The sequence below is a fragment of the Crocodylus siamensis genome, chromosome 1 (genome assembly GCF_052110815.1).
Source record: "Crocodylus siamensis isolate JL-2025a chromosome 1, ASM5211081v1, whole genome shotgun sequence".
NCBI lineage: Eukaryota > Metazoa > Chordata > Crocodylia > Crocodylidae > Crocodylus > Crocodylus siamensis.
In genome coordinates, this window is record NC_143395.1 from 232,344,302 (window position 1) to 232,360,722 (window position 16,421).

The window sequence follows — 16,421 nt, forward strand, 5'->3', positions numbered from 1 at the left end:
GTCACAAACTCGTCCAAGACTGTTTTAGGCTGGACATAAGGAAAAACTTATTTTCTGTCTGAGCGACCAAGGCCTGGAATAGACTCCCTCCCGTGGTGGTGCAAGTACCTGCTGTGGACTCTTTTAAGAAACATTTGGACACCTATCTTGGTGGGATCCTTTGACCCTAGCTGACTTCCTGCCCCGGGGCAGGGGGCTGGACTCAATGATCTTCCGAGGTCCCTTCCAGTCATAATGTCTATGAAATCTATGAACCAAGTATCTTCTCTGGGTGCTCTTCATAGCTTATGTTTGTTAATTATAGGTGTTAATTCTGTATTTAAAACAAAGCAAGGCCATTACTAAAGAGAGGGAACGCAGCATAAATTTGGGAAGGCAAAGTCATCCACCCTGCTTTTAACCAGGCCAGTAGACCTTTAATTCAGTTTCCTCACTTGTCTGACCATCCAGTAGATAAGTCTCTTCCCCCTTCACACCACTGGATCCTACTTTCAGACCCTTATAAGAGACTACCAAAGTCCCAAAGTGTGGGGGAGACACTGGAGATAAATGTTGCATGGCTTCAGTGATGGAGTGCCTTGCTGCCACATATATGTTGTCTCTGTGCCCTCTTACTGCTGCTGCTCTGCTGCCTCTACAGTGTCACCTCCAGCTACATTGCCACAGTGTCTTGCCATTCTGTCTTTGTGTCTCCTCTCACTGCTCTGTCTGTCCCCCACCCAATCCAGGCATGTGTAGAACCACTACTTAGCCCAACTATCAGTGACTCCTGCAGTAGAATTTGCTGGGTAACCATCTCCCATCAACACACTGTGCTTTATCACTGCATCTCAACTACAGTGCCGAATCTAAGCTCACCCTCCTAACCCTGTTCTTAGTGAACTCAGCTATCCATGATTTTTTTGTTTGTGTGATTGGTTGGTTGGTTTTTTTGCAGAAAAGGGAACCTAGCCACTGTCACCTCCTCTGCATTATTTTTTGTCACCTTGACACTGCTCCCTACACTAAGATTCTGCCATCTAGCCCAGCTCTTCATGATTTCAGTGCTATAACTACTAGGTACAGTGGCAGAGATTCTCCAAGGAATATCTTCATCTCTGCTATTGAATTCTGTAGCTTCATTAAGAAGTTATTGGAGGGAGTGTTCAGATGGTATTTTTTTTAAAAACCCTTAAATAAAGTCTAGATCACCCAGTTGGGAGCATAGCTCAGCAGACAACCTTGCTTCATCCATTCTTTTTTTTTTCCACAGAGATACTCTTCTCATTGCATTTTGTTATAGCAGAACTTCTGATTTGTATTTATGCAACACTGTCAGTAATGTGTGTGAGGTGCCAGTTAGAATGATGCCGTTAGAACATATTCAGCACTGGTGAGGCCTCAACTAGAGTACTGGGTCCAGCTCTGGACTCCACACATCAAGAAGAATGTAGACAATTTGGAAAGAGTCCAGCACAGAGGAATAAAAATGATTAGGTGCCCAGGAGAAAAAAAATGATATGGAAGGGCTGAAAGAGCTAGAGTGATTTGGCTGGAGAAGACAAGACTGAAGGGAGACTTGATAGCAGTTTTCAAGAACAATTGCAGAGAGAATGGGCTTTTCTTCATGGCTTTAGGGATAGGAGTAGGAGGAATGGCCTCAAACTACAGCAGGGAAAGTTTAGGTTGGAGATTAGGAGGAACTTTCTGACTATGTAGGTGGTCAAGCACTGGAACAGGCTACCTAGGTAAATGTCCAGATCTCCATCTTTGGAAGTTTTCAAGAGCATGTTACAAAAGCACTTTGGAGAGATGCTCCTGCTTTGAGCAGGGGGCTTGACTAGATGTCCTAGTGAAGTCCCTTCCAGCCCTATTTTCCTATGTCCCTATATGAAGCACACTTTCCCTGCCCTTTGGCCATAGGGATAATATTTAATTACGCTAATATGTGGGGTGATTTAACAAGAATGATTAACCAGGCACAGTGAGGTATTTTTGTTTATGTAAATGTGGTCTGCTCCTGAGGTCTTTTCTTCCAGTTTAGTAATAAATGGCACAGTCTCTGGAGCCATACCCATAGGTCTGCATTGCCAGGAGGATTATAAGAGGCAAGTGTGACATTCCAAACATTTAGTAGCTCTGAATATGATTGGGAAACTTCAAGTATGTAAGCATACTGTAAGTGTTTCTTTGCTGCCTATTGTGGCATATGTTTCTACGTAATACATTACTGTGAGCTAGCATGAGTTTGTTTTACAGAAATAATAGGAGTTTCCCAAAGGTCACTAGTACTGTATAGCTGACAAGAGAAATGGAGGGTTTAGGAGTAGATGCATTAAAGAAGTACCAGACAGCCATATGATGGCAAGGACTTACTTAAATATAATAACAGCTTCTGCTATAGTGAATATTAATTTGCTGTCAACATTAATATTAAAAAATTTCTGTTTCTATGGGGTTAAATTTTGTTCATAGTAAGACTCTGCTCTACGCAGCAGTAGAATAGTTTTTTATCTTACAGTGGGTTTTCAAAGTAAATATAAATTCTGTGGGTTTGGAATGCTTTTTCATATTCTACCTTATAAATTGCTTTCCTAATGAAAAACAGAAACTTTGTAGACTATTAGTCTGCAGTATGGCATCAGTTAGGAGCTTTTGGAAATGTATTATTCACTCTTTAAGTTGATGTCTAAGTAAGTGATGTTTGAAAATGACCTCAGCTGACAGTTGAATCTTTGGAGAACATTTTTATATATGCAGCTAACAAGTACACAAAATCTCCAGTAACCGGCACCTTACTAGTCAGCATGCTCTGTTAACCAAAATGCCAGCTTGTAAAGTAAAGTGAAACTGGAAGTGCCCACCATGGCACTTCTGGTTTCTCTGAGTCCCCAAGGCCCAGGACATAACAGACTGCGTGGGGCCCGCCTCCCTGTCCCGCGGAGCCTGCAGGAGGGGTGGCGATGCCACGCGAGGCAAGGATGCCTGTTCAGGCCACTCAATTAACCGGCATATTTTGTTATCCCCCATTCTCGGGGGATGCCAGATAACAGAGCTTTTACTTGTATTAAGTTTTTTTTAAATCATTTCTTGAAGACAAATTAAGGATATGAGCTGATATTCTTAAACAAATTAAGAGGTAATGTGAATTATATTGTTAGTCACTCACCAGAAATCAGAATAAGCAAGTTCAGTTTAGACATTAAAGGACAGGTGGCAATACAGCAGGGAGTGGGGGGAGACAGTACATTCTCCTCTGTAATTACTTTTCTTGCTAGCCTAAATTTTGGCCCCCAAATGGAGCATTTAATCTGCTTTAACCCCCTTACCACGAAATATCTAGCACTGCCATTTATGTACATCTGAAGCAATACCAATTCATACACATCTGAAGCAATACCAAATGTTTTTGAAAATCTTGTAACATACCTAATGGGATGGGTTTTGTGAGTTTTTTTGGCCTGGAGGCTAAACTCATGTTCTAGTTTGCTTTGATATGGTGAGTGCTGGGTTAGCAAAAATACTGTGCAAATGTACTAAATTCCCTTCTTAACCTGGTTTCTGGAGGCTGCTTCACAGGGGGTCAAAATTGTTGGAAATTTTTAATATGCTGTCTCAGACCTCCTTACACAAGCTTCTAGGAAATAATGTATAAAATAACCGTTCCAAACCTGAGGAAGTTATTTAGCTGGTAAGGTGGTATTTAGGCATTCAAATAAAAGTCTGCTTTTTAAAATTTGGAATAGTCACAAAATACCAGTCAAGTCAACAAGAGTTAGGGAGGGATATGTTGCAACTTTTAAATTAAGTAACTTTTATTTATATGCCTAAATATGGGATTTAGAAACTGATCTTTAGGCATCCAGGTTTGAAAATGTTAACCATAATTTTTGTAACATTATAAACAGTTTCATGTGGCTTCTGAAAACCTTATTCAGTTTGAGGACTGTTACTTGGTTAAATAAATAACCATTGCATGATTGTGTTAAGTCACTTCAGACCTGTGGTAGTGCTGATTAATGAACTACTTGGGTGTATGGCAGGCAGCAGAGGTGTCCATTAATTAGGGCTGCTGCACAGTCTGTCATGTCTTATTGCTTAATTAATAAACATTAGATAAGATATTGAACTTTCTGAGGAAACTAGTGTACTGATGAACAGATTGTGCTGGGAGCCTAGCTTGCTAATGTGTTTGCACGGGAAGGAAGATTTATATTCAGTGCATTCAGCTTATAGAACAGCTGTGAATGGAATCTCCTGGGACACCTGTTACAGATTATTAGATAAATTAGTGCATCTTGAAGAACTAAGATATTCATAAAAAATATATTTAATGCATTATAATCAATATGCAGAAAACTGCCATGGAAAACCAAAATAAAGTCTTCCCAACCAGGGTAAAATTTTAGTAATAATAATAATGCTTTGCCCTTATGTTCCTTTCTCTCAAGGAATATCAAAGCATTTTGCAAATATCAGACAGCTGTAGTGTCTCCATGTCCCCCATTATAGCAGGGTATGTGCAGCTGCACTTACCTCCTACCAGATTTTTCACCTCTGAGTCCCATACGTGGCACTCCAGGAGGACACAAGTGTTGACTTCTTCCCAGACTTTCTCCTAACTCTTGCATCATCACCAAAGCTGTTGAATCAGGTTTAAAAGCAGAGTCTGTATTACTGTTGAAACTGAAAGTGACAGAAAGAGCATGGCTTAATTTTCAGACACAGAGTTTTTAGATTTGCCAGTTAAAATACACACACACACACACACACACACACACACACACACACACACTACTAATATACTGAATATATTTGATATGGAAGTTACGGAAAAAAATGTCAGTGTTTTTCAGAGTATAATCAAGGTTTGATATTATCCCCATATTTAAACCTTGTGATTATTTCTAATCCAAGATGAAAACTTATTTTTAATATTGCTTCAGTGATTAATATAATCCATATAAAAAGCATCTGACAAGAAAATGTCAATTAAAATCCTCCAACATGCATGGAAATGACCAAATCAGTTGGGGTTTTTTAAAACATTCCTTTTTGCTTACAGTTTGTGGGCTTACTTAATGAAATTTTTGACTTGTAAATTATTCAGTATACACATTTCACTAATCTTTGTTCCTAATTACAAAACCTATTGAGACCTATACATCGCCTAGAGAAGAAAAAGAGAGCAAGAGATCTAAAGTCTGTCCTTCACTCCTAACTGCTGCTTTTCCTGAGTAAAATAAATAATGTTTTCAGTCCCAGTTCCTACTAAGAAAGTGATCATGTGCCAAATACAAAAAGGTATGTAGGTAAGCATGCTGCCAATTAAATCAATTGAAGCCTCACACTGAAGTCAGACAATGAAAACTATATCATATATCTATATATATCTATATATATATATATATATATATACCAGAACCATATTTATTCCTGATTACATTTTATGTTGGAAGTCTCAAGTGGAGAAACCAAGGACTTACCAGTTACAGAGACTGAGACAACTCTTTTATTCTTTCAGGTTGTAATTAATATACTATAGATTTTCAAATGTGGGAAAGCTTCCACAGAGGGCTTCAGCTCATGCTCTATCTGTTCTCTAGGTTAGACCCCAGAAAAGTCAATTTGAAAACCAATTTTGTCAAATTTCACCAGTTTGACACTTTCGCTGTTGCCCTGTGGGGTCAGGCCAACTCTCAGTATCTCAATATTGTGCTGTTAGACAGGAGGGCATGGTGTACAATTGCGCATGCACCAACTCAAAAATCAGTTAGGTGCATACACACACACAGAGCACATACACACACTCTAGGTGCATGCACCCCCACCACACGTGCACACACACACTACCAGTTCAGGCACATACACATCCAAGCTATCTTAGGCACAAGCATACCTATCACCAATTCAAGCACAGACACTAAATACCCCAAAAGTTAGACAAAAATCAATTGTCCATACCCACACACTCAGTACATATACACAGATCACTAATTTGTATATCACACACACAGTGACATATATATACATATATACACACACACCCCACCTACACATAGGTAAGTTCCTAACTTGGATGGTACGGTATGTAGGTGTGTGCTTGGGGTACCTGGGAGAAGGTTAAGGTGAGAGAGAGAGTTAAAGTGTAGGGAGTGAAAGTTGCCAGAACTGGGATTAGAACTGGTGGACTAGAGAGAAGCTGGCTGAGGAACTGAGGCTTAGGGTTACTTAAGGTAGATTGGGGCTGGAAACTGAGGCAGACAACTGAGATATTTGGGGCACAAGCAGATAAGTGTTGGCAAGGAGGAGACAGCCAGGAAAGAGAGAGAAAGGTAGAAACCTGGGAGCTTGGGGCTGGAAACAGGCTGACAGCTTAGAGACTGGGGAGTAGATAAGTGGTGGCAAGGAGGTAACTGTCAGGAAACAGACAAAAACTCAACTCGGGGTTTCAAAATAAAAAGGTTTATTAAACAGACAACACACTACACAGCCCCATGAAGTTATTGGTTCACACACACACATACACACACACATACATACAAGCACACACACAAGCACTCACAATAACAGCAGGAGAAAGAGACTCAGTGGAAGGGCTGTAGTCCAGGTAGGGAAGAGAAGCAGAGTCGAAGTCCTTGGTTGAAGAGTGGGTAGGGGGTAATACCTACCTATCCAGGCTGGAAAGGGGTTCTTCTCCAGTAGGTGTCGTCCAGAGGGGGGTCGCTGGCATGTCCTCTGGGTGGATAGGTGGTATGGCATGGTGCTGGTCCAGATGGAGAGTGCATCCCAAGGAGTCAGTCTTCACTACCTGTGTTTATGGGGCAGACTACCTCTGATCTCCTATGGGGAGGGCCTAGCTAGGCAATGTCAGCCCTGTTCCAGAGGGCTCTAGGTGTTCTTACTGAGCATGTGCAGCTTGGCACAATGGTGGGTTACCTCATCTTTTGTTTCTTGAATGCTGAGGGTGGTTCCAAGGGCTGGATCATTGGTCCAGGTATTGCTTTTGATGGTTTGGTCATTCCAAGGGAGCTATTTTTAGACCTACTGCCATTGTCTCTCAAGCACCCTCATTCATCTCCATTCATTCAGGAACCAAGTTACATAGGAGGGGTAGGTATGAGTCATGGGTCAGGAGACACAAGATGGAGGCTTGACATTACAAGATGGAAACTTGACATGACTTATGCAAACTTACATAGGTAGGCCTAAAAAAGTAATCACACAATATAAACGCAGTAAAAAATCAATACAAACATAATAATTATCACTTATAAAACAGTGGATATCTATATCAAAATATCAGGGCACTTACTTGCAACGAGGGGAGGGAAAAATAAAACTTACTTCCTAAAATAAAATGTTAAAGCTTATCCTACATCTAGCTTACTTATACTTATATATAGGGAATAGAGAGGGAGAGAAAAAGTCAGAAATAGTTGTGGAAGGGGAGGGAATGCATTTTAAAATAAAAAACAGAACATGGGTTTTGCTACATCACTACAGAGAAAAACATTAATAGGAGTAAAAAGACAAACAAAAAACCTCTGACAACTTCTTCCACACTTTGATTCCATAAAAAATCATATGTGGGCACCTGATACGGCATACCTTGTCTAATTTGCTTTTTATAGAAACACCTGGGGTACAGTTGTGCCTCAGAGTGGGAATGAGGAACTACAGCGGTCTAGTCCTGCCTTTGGCACTTGGCCCCAGCTATATTGTTTGGCAATTTCCATCACCTTTTTGCTGTTTCTTCTGTAAATGGGGATAATATTACTGGCTTCAAAGGGGTATTTGGCATATTAATAAAGTAATATTGGTTCAGGGCTTTTAAGATAAAAAGAGCCATAATGCTATTAATAATAAAGAATTAATAATAATAATGACCTTGATACCAGTCTACTTCTACCTACTGAAATTTTCCTTTTGAGCAAGATAAGAAAGTTAATGGACCATGACTCTCTTGCTAGATATATAGTAAAATGTCATGTGTGAAAGAAAATATGATGCCAATTAAATTCTTCTTAAAACAAGGTGGGCGCGTCTATACATAATGCAACTTTTCTAATGAGCATTAAATTTAGTACCTCCAATGTGATGCTTAATGTGCAGTAGATTATCTACTGCACATTAGCAAAATGTTAACTTTTTTTTACATCTACTGTGTATTAATGTGCATATGTAGATACACCCGGTGTCTCAGAAATATCCCATCAGCTCTGTATTAACTTTACAGCAGAGTGTTTTACGCATTTGCTTTTGACTTAGAAAGTATCAACACCTTTTAGAAATCCCTCAGACACAGCAAGTATAGTAAAATGCTATGCTGTGATATCTGCATTTTTGGCCTGCTTAAAATTACACCTTCATTGAAAAGTATATACCAAGACATAGCCATTGTTATAGCAAGTATCTAGCAACTTCTAGCAGACTATACTAAATACTATAGCATGTATCTATGTAACAACTTCTAACAGACTGTTTGAAATATTGGATTCTGGACTTCTTTGAATAAAAATAGCTGTTATCACAAGACTTAATTCAACCAATCCTGAAACTCTAAAAGGACCATTTGGGGGCATATTCCACATATTGAGGGTAAGAACAATCTGGTCCATTTTTTTCCCCAGTGATACCTAGTTTGAGTAGCAAAGGTATTTGGAATTAGGGATTAATGTACAGAAAGGCAAGTGAGGTGATTATTTGTCACATGGTTCTTTGAGATATCAAAAGAGATCACATGTAGATGGGTGGTGTGTATTGTCTGTATGTCCCAGTGTCTGATATGCCACTGCTTAGTAAACCTAAGTGCATGTAACAGGAAAAAAGCTACACATTCAGAGATCTCTATTACAAATTATGCTGCTTCTAAGTAAAGTATACCATCTTGTGCTGCTGCTTGCTGGTTTGAAAATTACTTACTACAAATGCAATTCTTCATAGAACTTTGAGTGCATATTTTTATGTACAAGGTTTTCTGCCAGTTTGCAAGAGGCTATGTTCTGTATACTCTGCCCTCTATTTTTTTTCCAAAATTCAGGCCGATTTGAGTGCAGTTACTATTCTCTTGCTCCTCTCTGCATCACATCATAAAGGGGAGCTTAGGTCCTAATGTAGCTTCATTACTGTTATTTGCATAATGCCTGCAGCATAAACATCAGGCATTGTCAAGCAGAGCCAACAATACTAATTCAAAATTCAGAAAGAGAGCAACCTAGGGTTTCATGCTAATAAGATTGAAAATACACAAGCTACAGCTAGTGCTAGAAAATGTTGCTTCAACCTAAATAGTTGAATGTGCATTCTTCCTGTTTTATTGGTGTGTATGTACAATACATGGGCTCATATAAGTATGACAAATGATAATGTCACTTTGAGTGCATTCTTTCAACAGGCACAATTTTCATACAAGCTGGTATATTAATATTGGGAATCACTATTAGGAATATTGAGTTTGAGTCTATGGTGTGATTGTCTCCAGTGTTTTATAGTATTGTTTGCTGAAAAGCTACTTCCCGTCTTCTCCTTCTCTCACATATGAAGAGGCATAATGATCATTTCTTCTCTTCACAGCTCCATTGGCTCCCCATTTTGTTTTTATGCTTTATGTGGACTCATCGGCTGTATATGATCGTCATCTGCTGTCCTCCTCTCTCCCTTCAGCTAGCACTCACTTGTTTCTCTTTTTCCTAACAATCTAGGCAGCTCTAAAAAAAGTTTTTCTCTTTGCAGCTCCTTTCACATGGAACAGCCTTCCTATATCTGATCTGTCCATTTCATAGATGGTCTCTTTTCAAATCTCAATTTTTGCCCCTGTCAAACCCAGCAGTTTGACTCTTCTCCTGGTGCTTATTATCTAACAGTCATTTAATTTTTTATTCACAAAAAGTATTTGGGGACACAGTTTCTATGACATATACTGTAGAAGATAAAAGCTACTGTTTGCTGTATTGCTGAGTGGCTTTCATTGTCCAGATTGCTCATACTCAGCCCTGAAGAGCAAGAGAATCACCTGATCATCAAATGCACTTCAGAGGGCGAGATGCTGCAGTTTGATATTTGTGCTGCATCATTGTACCATGGCCTTGCCACATACTGCTGCAATGTCCTGAAGCAAGTATCAGAACACTCCTCTAAATGATGATTAGTGTGAGATCTGGTAGTTTCCTGAATTCATTCAACATAATATCTACCTACCGGTTAAAAAGGACAAAGATGTATCTTATTGCTTTTCTGTTTTCCTGCTTGCTTAAGGAAAAGGGTGTTTCTCCTGCTTCTTTCCTGGCTACTTGAAGGGGATGGAGCAGCAATCTCTTTCTGCTTGCTCGCTGCCACCCAAATTTACCTCACATGTGCCAAGCTATTGTGAGGTATACCTTTATGGTTGATACTTTGCATTTTTTATCTGAATCTCATTATAAAAAACAGACCCCTGGCCTTCACCAGGTCCTCATTCAGGGACTCAGAGCACCATCTAATGCTACAATGTGTGTGTGGGGGCGTGTTTTGTTCTTGGGTTGTAAGCTTTTGTAAGCAGAGAGCTTACTTCATCAGAAGTAAATTACTTCATCTGATGAAGCAAGTCCTCTGCTTATGAAACCTGGTGCTATACAGCTCTGATTTAATTAGCTGGTAAGGTACAAATCTACCCTGCCCTCTCCCTGACTTCAGACTAAGAGACTTAATTATCTGTCTTTGTTCTTGGTTTGTCATTAGAATGTATACTTGGTTTTATTCTGTACTTTAGTCATGTAAATATAATGCCCTGTAATGACACACATACCTCTGTCTAGGTTATACTGTCTATAGAAGAAGGTTACAGGCTTCCAGCTCCCATGGGTTGCCCAGCTTCCCTTCACCAGCTGATGCTTCACTGCTGGCAGAAAGAGAGAAACCACCGACCGAAGTTCAGTGATATCGTCAGCTTCCTAGACAAACTGATCCGCAATCCAAGCACCCTTCATACCCTGGTGGAAGATGTACTTGTGTAAGACTCGCTCTTTCCTTACACAGTCATAATGGCTACTATCAGTTAAAATTCCAGATTAGGTGGGGTGGAAAAATCTGGCAAAGTTCTGCACGGGTGCTAAAAATAAATTGAAGCTCTTATAAGGTGATTTTTATTATTAAAAGTTCACAAACAAAAAATTCCCCCCACCCAAAAGCATATGGATTACATTCCTAGTCATTTTTCTTTTCTTTGTCTGGCATTTTTATCTGTTTCTTTTGTTTATTTTTTTGTCTGTTTGTTCACTTTTTGTTTTACACACCTTTTCCCTTTGTAAATTTATTTTGTCTTCAGTGCTTTTGAAACTGCAGACAACACACGATCAGTTTGTGAACTGTCTTTACTTTCCTGCAGCATGTATATACCCCAGGCCTGCTGAGCTACATTCACCGCAGTGGAAAAAAGATGATGATATACAAAATAATGGCACTATCACTCCACAACAGATTCCTTGAGGTGTTATCAGAAGTTTCCTCCCCCAGCTCAAAGTAATGTCGTAGAAATTAATGGAGCAGTAGGTGCAGAGCCATGGAAGGAGCGATTGTCAGTGTACTTACCCATTGTCATGCCAGGCATAAGGTGAAATAAGTGATGTTATGCCAGGCATAAGGTGAAATAAGTGATGATTTTGGCCCAGGGGGTTCATTAAGGGAAAACTTCACTGCAGTGCAAAGAGCCTTCTGTATCTTTTAAACCCTACAGTGAGGTTCTGAAAGGTCAGAGAGGTAAAGGAAAGACTATGCCTGGTGATTTATCATAGCTGTCTGGAGGTAGGGATGTAGGCTATGTAGTCACCAGAGGCTTGTATGACATTTAGGACTGGTTAGCGTGGGAGAGTTTTAGTGGCCCTTTGCTAAGAAAGGCTAGTTTTGGAATGATTTGGCATATCTGGATTAGAGCTAAGGGTAGAGTTGGAGCTTGTGGATAGCCCTTGACTACATTCTAAGATTAGTGTCAGAGTTGAGACAGTATAGAAGTATTACTCCATTGTGAGCAGACCCAGTCACTGAGTCCCATGTGTTTTCAAGCCAACTAAGCCTGGGTAGAATGCAGTCACTGTTTCTAACTGTGGGGCTGGAAGTCATACTCCCAGACACAGAGCTGTGTCTGAGGCCTACCTTGGGATATGGGATGCTGCCATCCAGTCATCCTAGATCTTGACCAGTAGGATACTTCCTAAGACCCCAGCTTGCTTAGGCATATTCCACTAGAATTCCACCTGTGTTGTAGACATGCCAAGCTTACTCATTTAGCCCACACTGAAGGCAGTGTGTTAGAAAAGTGAGGAACCAAGCCATGGTTCAGGAATTTTTTAACCATGTTAATTTTAGTCATACAGCATCTTTGAAAACAATGAAGGTCTTGAGCTGCATGCTCCCCTAGTCTGTTCTTACCCCTCTTATGAGTCCATGGTTCATCAGCATTTGAGGTTTGGAAGAGTTCATACTGCATTCTCAGTCCTGTAAGCTCTGCTTACATGTAGCAATGATCACCCCCTAGCACAGAGCAGAATTCTTTATACATACAACATTTTTTGCCCTTCCTTGCACTGCCACTGCATGACTGTTTGCATAAGTAGGTTTTCCGGACATTTTAAAAGTCTTTCTGGTACATTAAGTAAAACTCCTTGGATGTAGTTTAGTTTGGCTCACCTGGAATTAAAGTGCTGCATCCATGGATTCATTGCATGCAAACACAAAGGCACTTAAAGATGTGTAATGAGTCTATTTGTCCACCAGAGGGCACTGCAACTTTATTGTAGTTCACTCTCTTGAATTGCTTTCCTTTCCGAATGGTTTCTGCTTTTATTTTGCTTGTGCAGTTTGCCAGCTCCCTGCTTCCATAGCTGTGTGGCAGGGCATGGGCACGGGGGGAGGGGGAGGGGCCCAGGCCGGGTGGCAGTGCTGGACCATCCTGGTCTCCTGTGGTGCCAGCTGGGGACTGGGCTTAATTCATTTGAAAACCTAGTGCATGTAAACACAGATGCAATGCTCCAGGGCTTAATTTGTTCAAAAACCTAATGCATGGAAACACAGATGCAATGCTCCAAAATAAACGAGTTTAAATTTTATAAATTTAATTATATTTATAAATTTATTTAATTTATTCATCGATTCATAGATGTAGGGTCAGAATGGACCTTGTAGATCTAGTCTAACCCCCTGCTGTGGGCAGGAGAGAAAACTGGGCTCAAATGACCCCAGCCAGGTAAACATTGAGCCTCCTCTTAAAGACCACCAGGGTAGGAGCCATCACCACTTCCCTTGGAAGTTGGTTCCAGATCCTAGCCGCCTTGACTGTAAAGTAGTGCCTTCTAATGTCTAGTCTAAACCTACTCTCTAGCAACTTATGGCTGTGATTTAATAATGATTAAAACCCGTGGTGTGCACAGGCACCTGGTCTTAAATAGGACTTCTCTCTCCGAGCCAGGGAAGAAACTCCAGATTTGCTAGTCATGCTTAGTTCCCTTTGTAAGGCCCTGCATTGAAGTACTATTGTTCCATGGGGGCGAGCCAGCAGTTAAAAGTCATTCAGAGTTGATAGCCTCAGACTGCTATTAGTGATGGTTTTTCATCAAGGAATCAAACACTGTTCCAAGGAAGAGCAGCTGTCTGTATTCAGTACAATACATTGCCTTTGATGCAACAAGTTACCTGTTTAGCACAGTACAACATGATCTTCATAATTTGATGTCTTCATATCATACTTTTGCACAGCCAGCGTTGAAGGAGGCTTGTTTTGGGTTTAAAGAGAACCTCAAACCACTGCACAGAAGTGTAGCAAGGAATCAGGGTCCCATAGTTCAAAGTCTCTGACTGAACTGAGTTCTTACACTATGTATTCCAGTTGGTCAGGGTGTCTTCAACATTCTTGTGGATTATAATTTTCCAGGAATAGCTCAGGATTTTCTGGTTTGATAACCATATGGCCATCTCAAAATGTTTGCTAATTTATCACAAACATTGTCCTCCTTCATTTATTTGTCTATATCCCTTAGCCTTGGGATAGACTCAGTGTTAAATGAGTCTAGATACTGCAGCCCCTGAACATGTCCAGAATTCCATGACCTTTCACCATCTTAGTGCCCCACACACAGGATACATAATCTGCATTTGTACATTGAGGGGTTAGTGTTCCTCTGAGTTGTTAATAGCAGCTGGAATAGTTTTATGTGGCACAAGGGAGTAATTATTTTATATTTATTTATTTAATATTTTATTTTATTTATGTATATTTTAAAACACTGAATTTAGATTGAAAGACTCATGTCTGTTCCGTTGAGCTTTGGTGTTGTGCTTCGGCAAATTTGATTTCTGAATGTATTAGTACTCCTCTCTCTCTGTTTAATGCAGTTAAGCAGCATGGTTATATTTGGTGGCTGTTTCTAACCTATGAAGTCTATTTTATAAGAAAAGACTCAATAGGCAAAATCCAAACCAGCTATAATTTCAGTGATATCCGTAGTATTACCCTAGGGATAAATTTGTCCCAGTCTTCTGTTAAAAATATATTAGTCCAATGTCATAAGAAATAAATGTCATTCAAGAATCGATGTTGTGTTGAGAACTAATTATCTCCAACTGAAGAGAAAGCAGCAATTGTTAAAAATCAGTTTTACCTGAAGTTTGGGCATACATTTAAATATGGATAGAATTAAAATCTCCCTTATTTCTCCTAGCCCTACCCAATGAATGTGTTGCTTTCTTTCTAAAAATGTTGGCATCTTCCATGCAAGATGTTGGCCAGATAATCCTTTCAGTTTTGTTTATATAAATCTGAAATACCTAGTATTTTAGTAATATAAACTTTGTGTGAGATGAGAGTTGGAAATTAAGAGAACCTCAAACACTAAATTAAAATTAACACACACTTTTTAGTACCAAGGACCTCTAGTGTTTGTTCATTTTTAATTGGCTCAAATGGATTTTTAATAGCCAATCCTTTTCTGTTCTTTATTCTCTCTTTCTACCCTCTGGCATCTTTTTTAATGTTGGGATAAAAGTTTAGTATATCTAATGTATTATCATACAGATTAATGGAACCTTAGCAGATTAATGTAGCAGGATGGACTGCTTTCTTCTTCCTGCTCTTCTTGGGACAGATTCTGCCACCCTTATTGGCACTAATAAAATATTTCTCTATAGATTGCACCATTGTAATCAAAACATGTTCTTTCTTAATCTAGTACTCCAAGGCACTTAAAAATGATCACATGCTTGTTTTACAAAATACATCCTTGAAATGATGTATAAAAGGGGTCTTTACAAACAAAACACTGATGCTGCTAGGTGTAGTCATGTAGTGAATGATTTCCAGTATTAAAGGGACAATTTCAACTTGAAATCTAGTCAGTTTTCAAAGGCGATAAAAAATAATGTCAGGTTGTTACACATGCTTCTGAGTCTCCTTACACATGTTTGTGGTTTTATGATGAATTTGCCTATTTGAGAAAACATTTTTATGTTGCTGAAGTGCTTCTGTATGAAAAATGGATACAGGCAAGGCAAATAACAGATAACACATATGAAACAGTTCCTCTACCCTACACAAAGTGCATGAAGTTCAGTGGGAGTGGTGAGCAGTCCTCATCCCAAACAGGGGGAAATATAAGTAAAAACAGAAAAAAAATATAGAATATATTATGGGATTTTTTGTCTTCTCTCACTCGGTTTTAGTTCAACAATAACACATAAAAAAAAAGAGAAGACTAACTAAGTTAGTTGTATCCTTTTATTTTGCTTACTTCTATAATCGCATGAAAACAAGGGTATTAAATATAGTTTTTATTCCCATTTTAAGTTTAGTATTGCTGCTGTTAGATTGCACCGCTGCAATCTAAAGCATTAGAAATTTAGAAAGATTTCTATTGTCTAATGTGACAATAAACAGCCATTCCCTTTTTCAGCAATTTTCTGTATAGATAAATATGAAAGTTATTACCTAGCCAGGGTATTAATACTTCCACATTCCATCTGTGCTATTTTCCCATAATATCCAAGGTTAAATTGTCCTCTTATTCTCTCTGACTTGTTTTATTGAGTTTGGAAATTATGGTGTCATCTTCATCCTGTAAGTGTAAGTTCTTCAGAGGAATATTCTGTCTTTATATTTCAAAATAATAACAACATGGATAGGACCATTTCTGAGCTTCAAAAGCAAATAAAGCTCCCATTGAGGCCATTGGTTTTTAGAAGTAGTATCAAAAATAACTTTGCATGCTAAAATATGACTCATACATTTTAGAGAATGAGCTAAAATCAAAGTGCAAGATCTGGGGTTTTTTCTGAAACTCTGAAGAGAATTTCAGTCCTGGATCTGAGCTTTCTAGCTCGGGTTCTTTACTTAGTCCAGTCATCTCTTTAGTACAAAAAATAGCTCTAGTAAATTAAATCTGACATTACTTTTATAGTTCTTTACAACTTTTTACATT

The 16,421-nt window shown here is 39.2% G+C and overlaps 1 protein-coding gene across 1 annotated transcript in view; it reads left to right on the forward strand.

Annotated features, from left to right (window-relative positions):
• The window catches only part of EPHA6 (EPH receptor A6), a 973,304-nt gene that overhangs the window by 942,250 nt on the left and 14,633 nt on the right, over positions 1–16,421 (forward strand). The window contains exon 17 of the mRNA XM_090058840.1: positions 10,776–10,969. Coding sequence (XP_089914966.1) covers positions 10,776–10,969 — 194 coding nt within the window. The remainder of the gene's footprint in view (positions 1–10,775; positions 10,970–16,421) is intronic.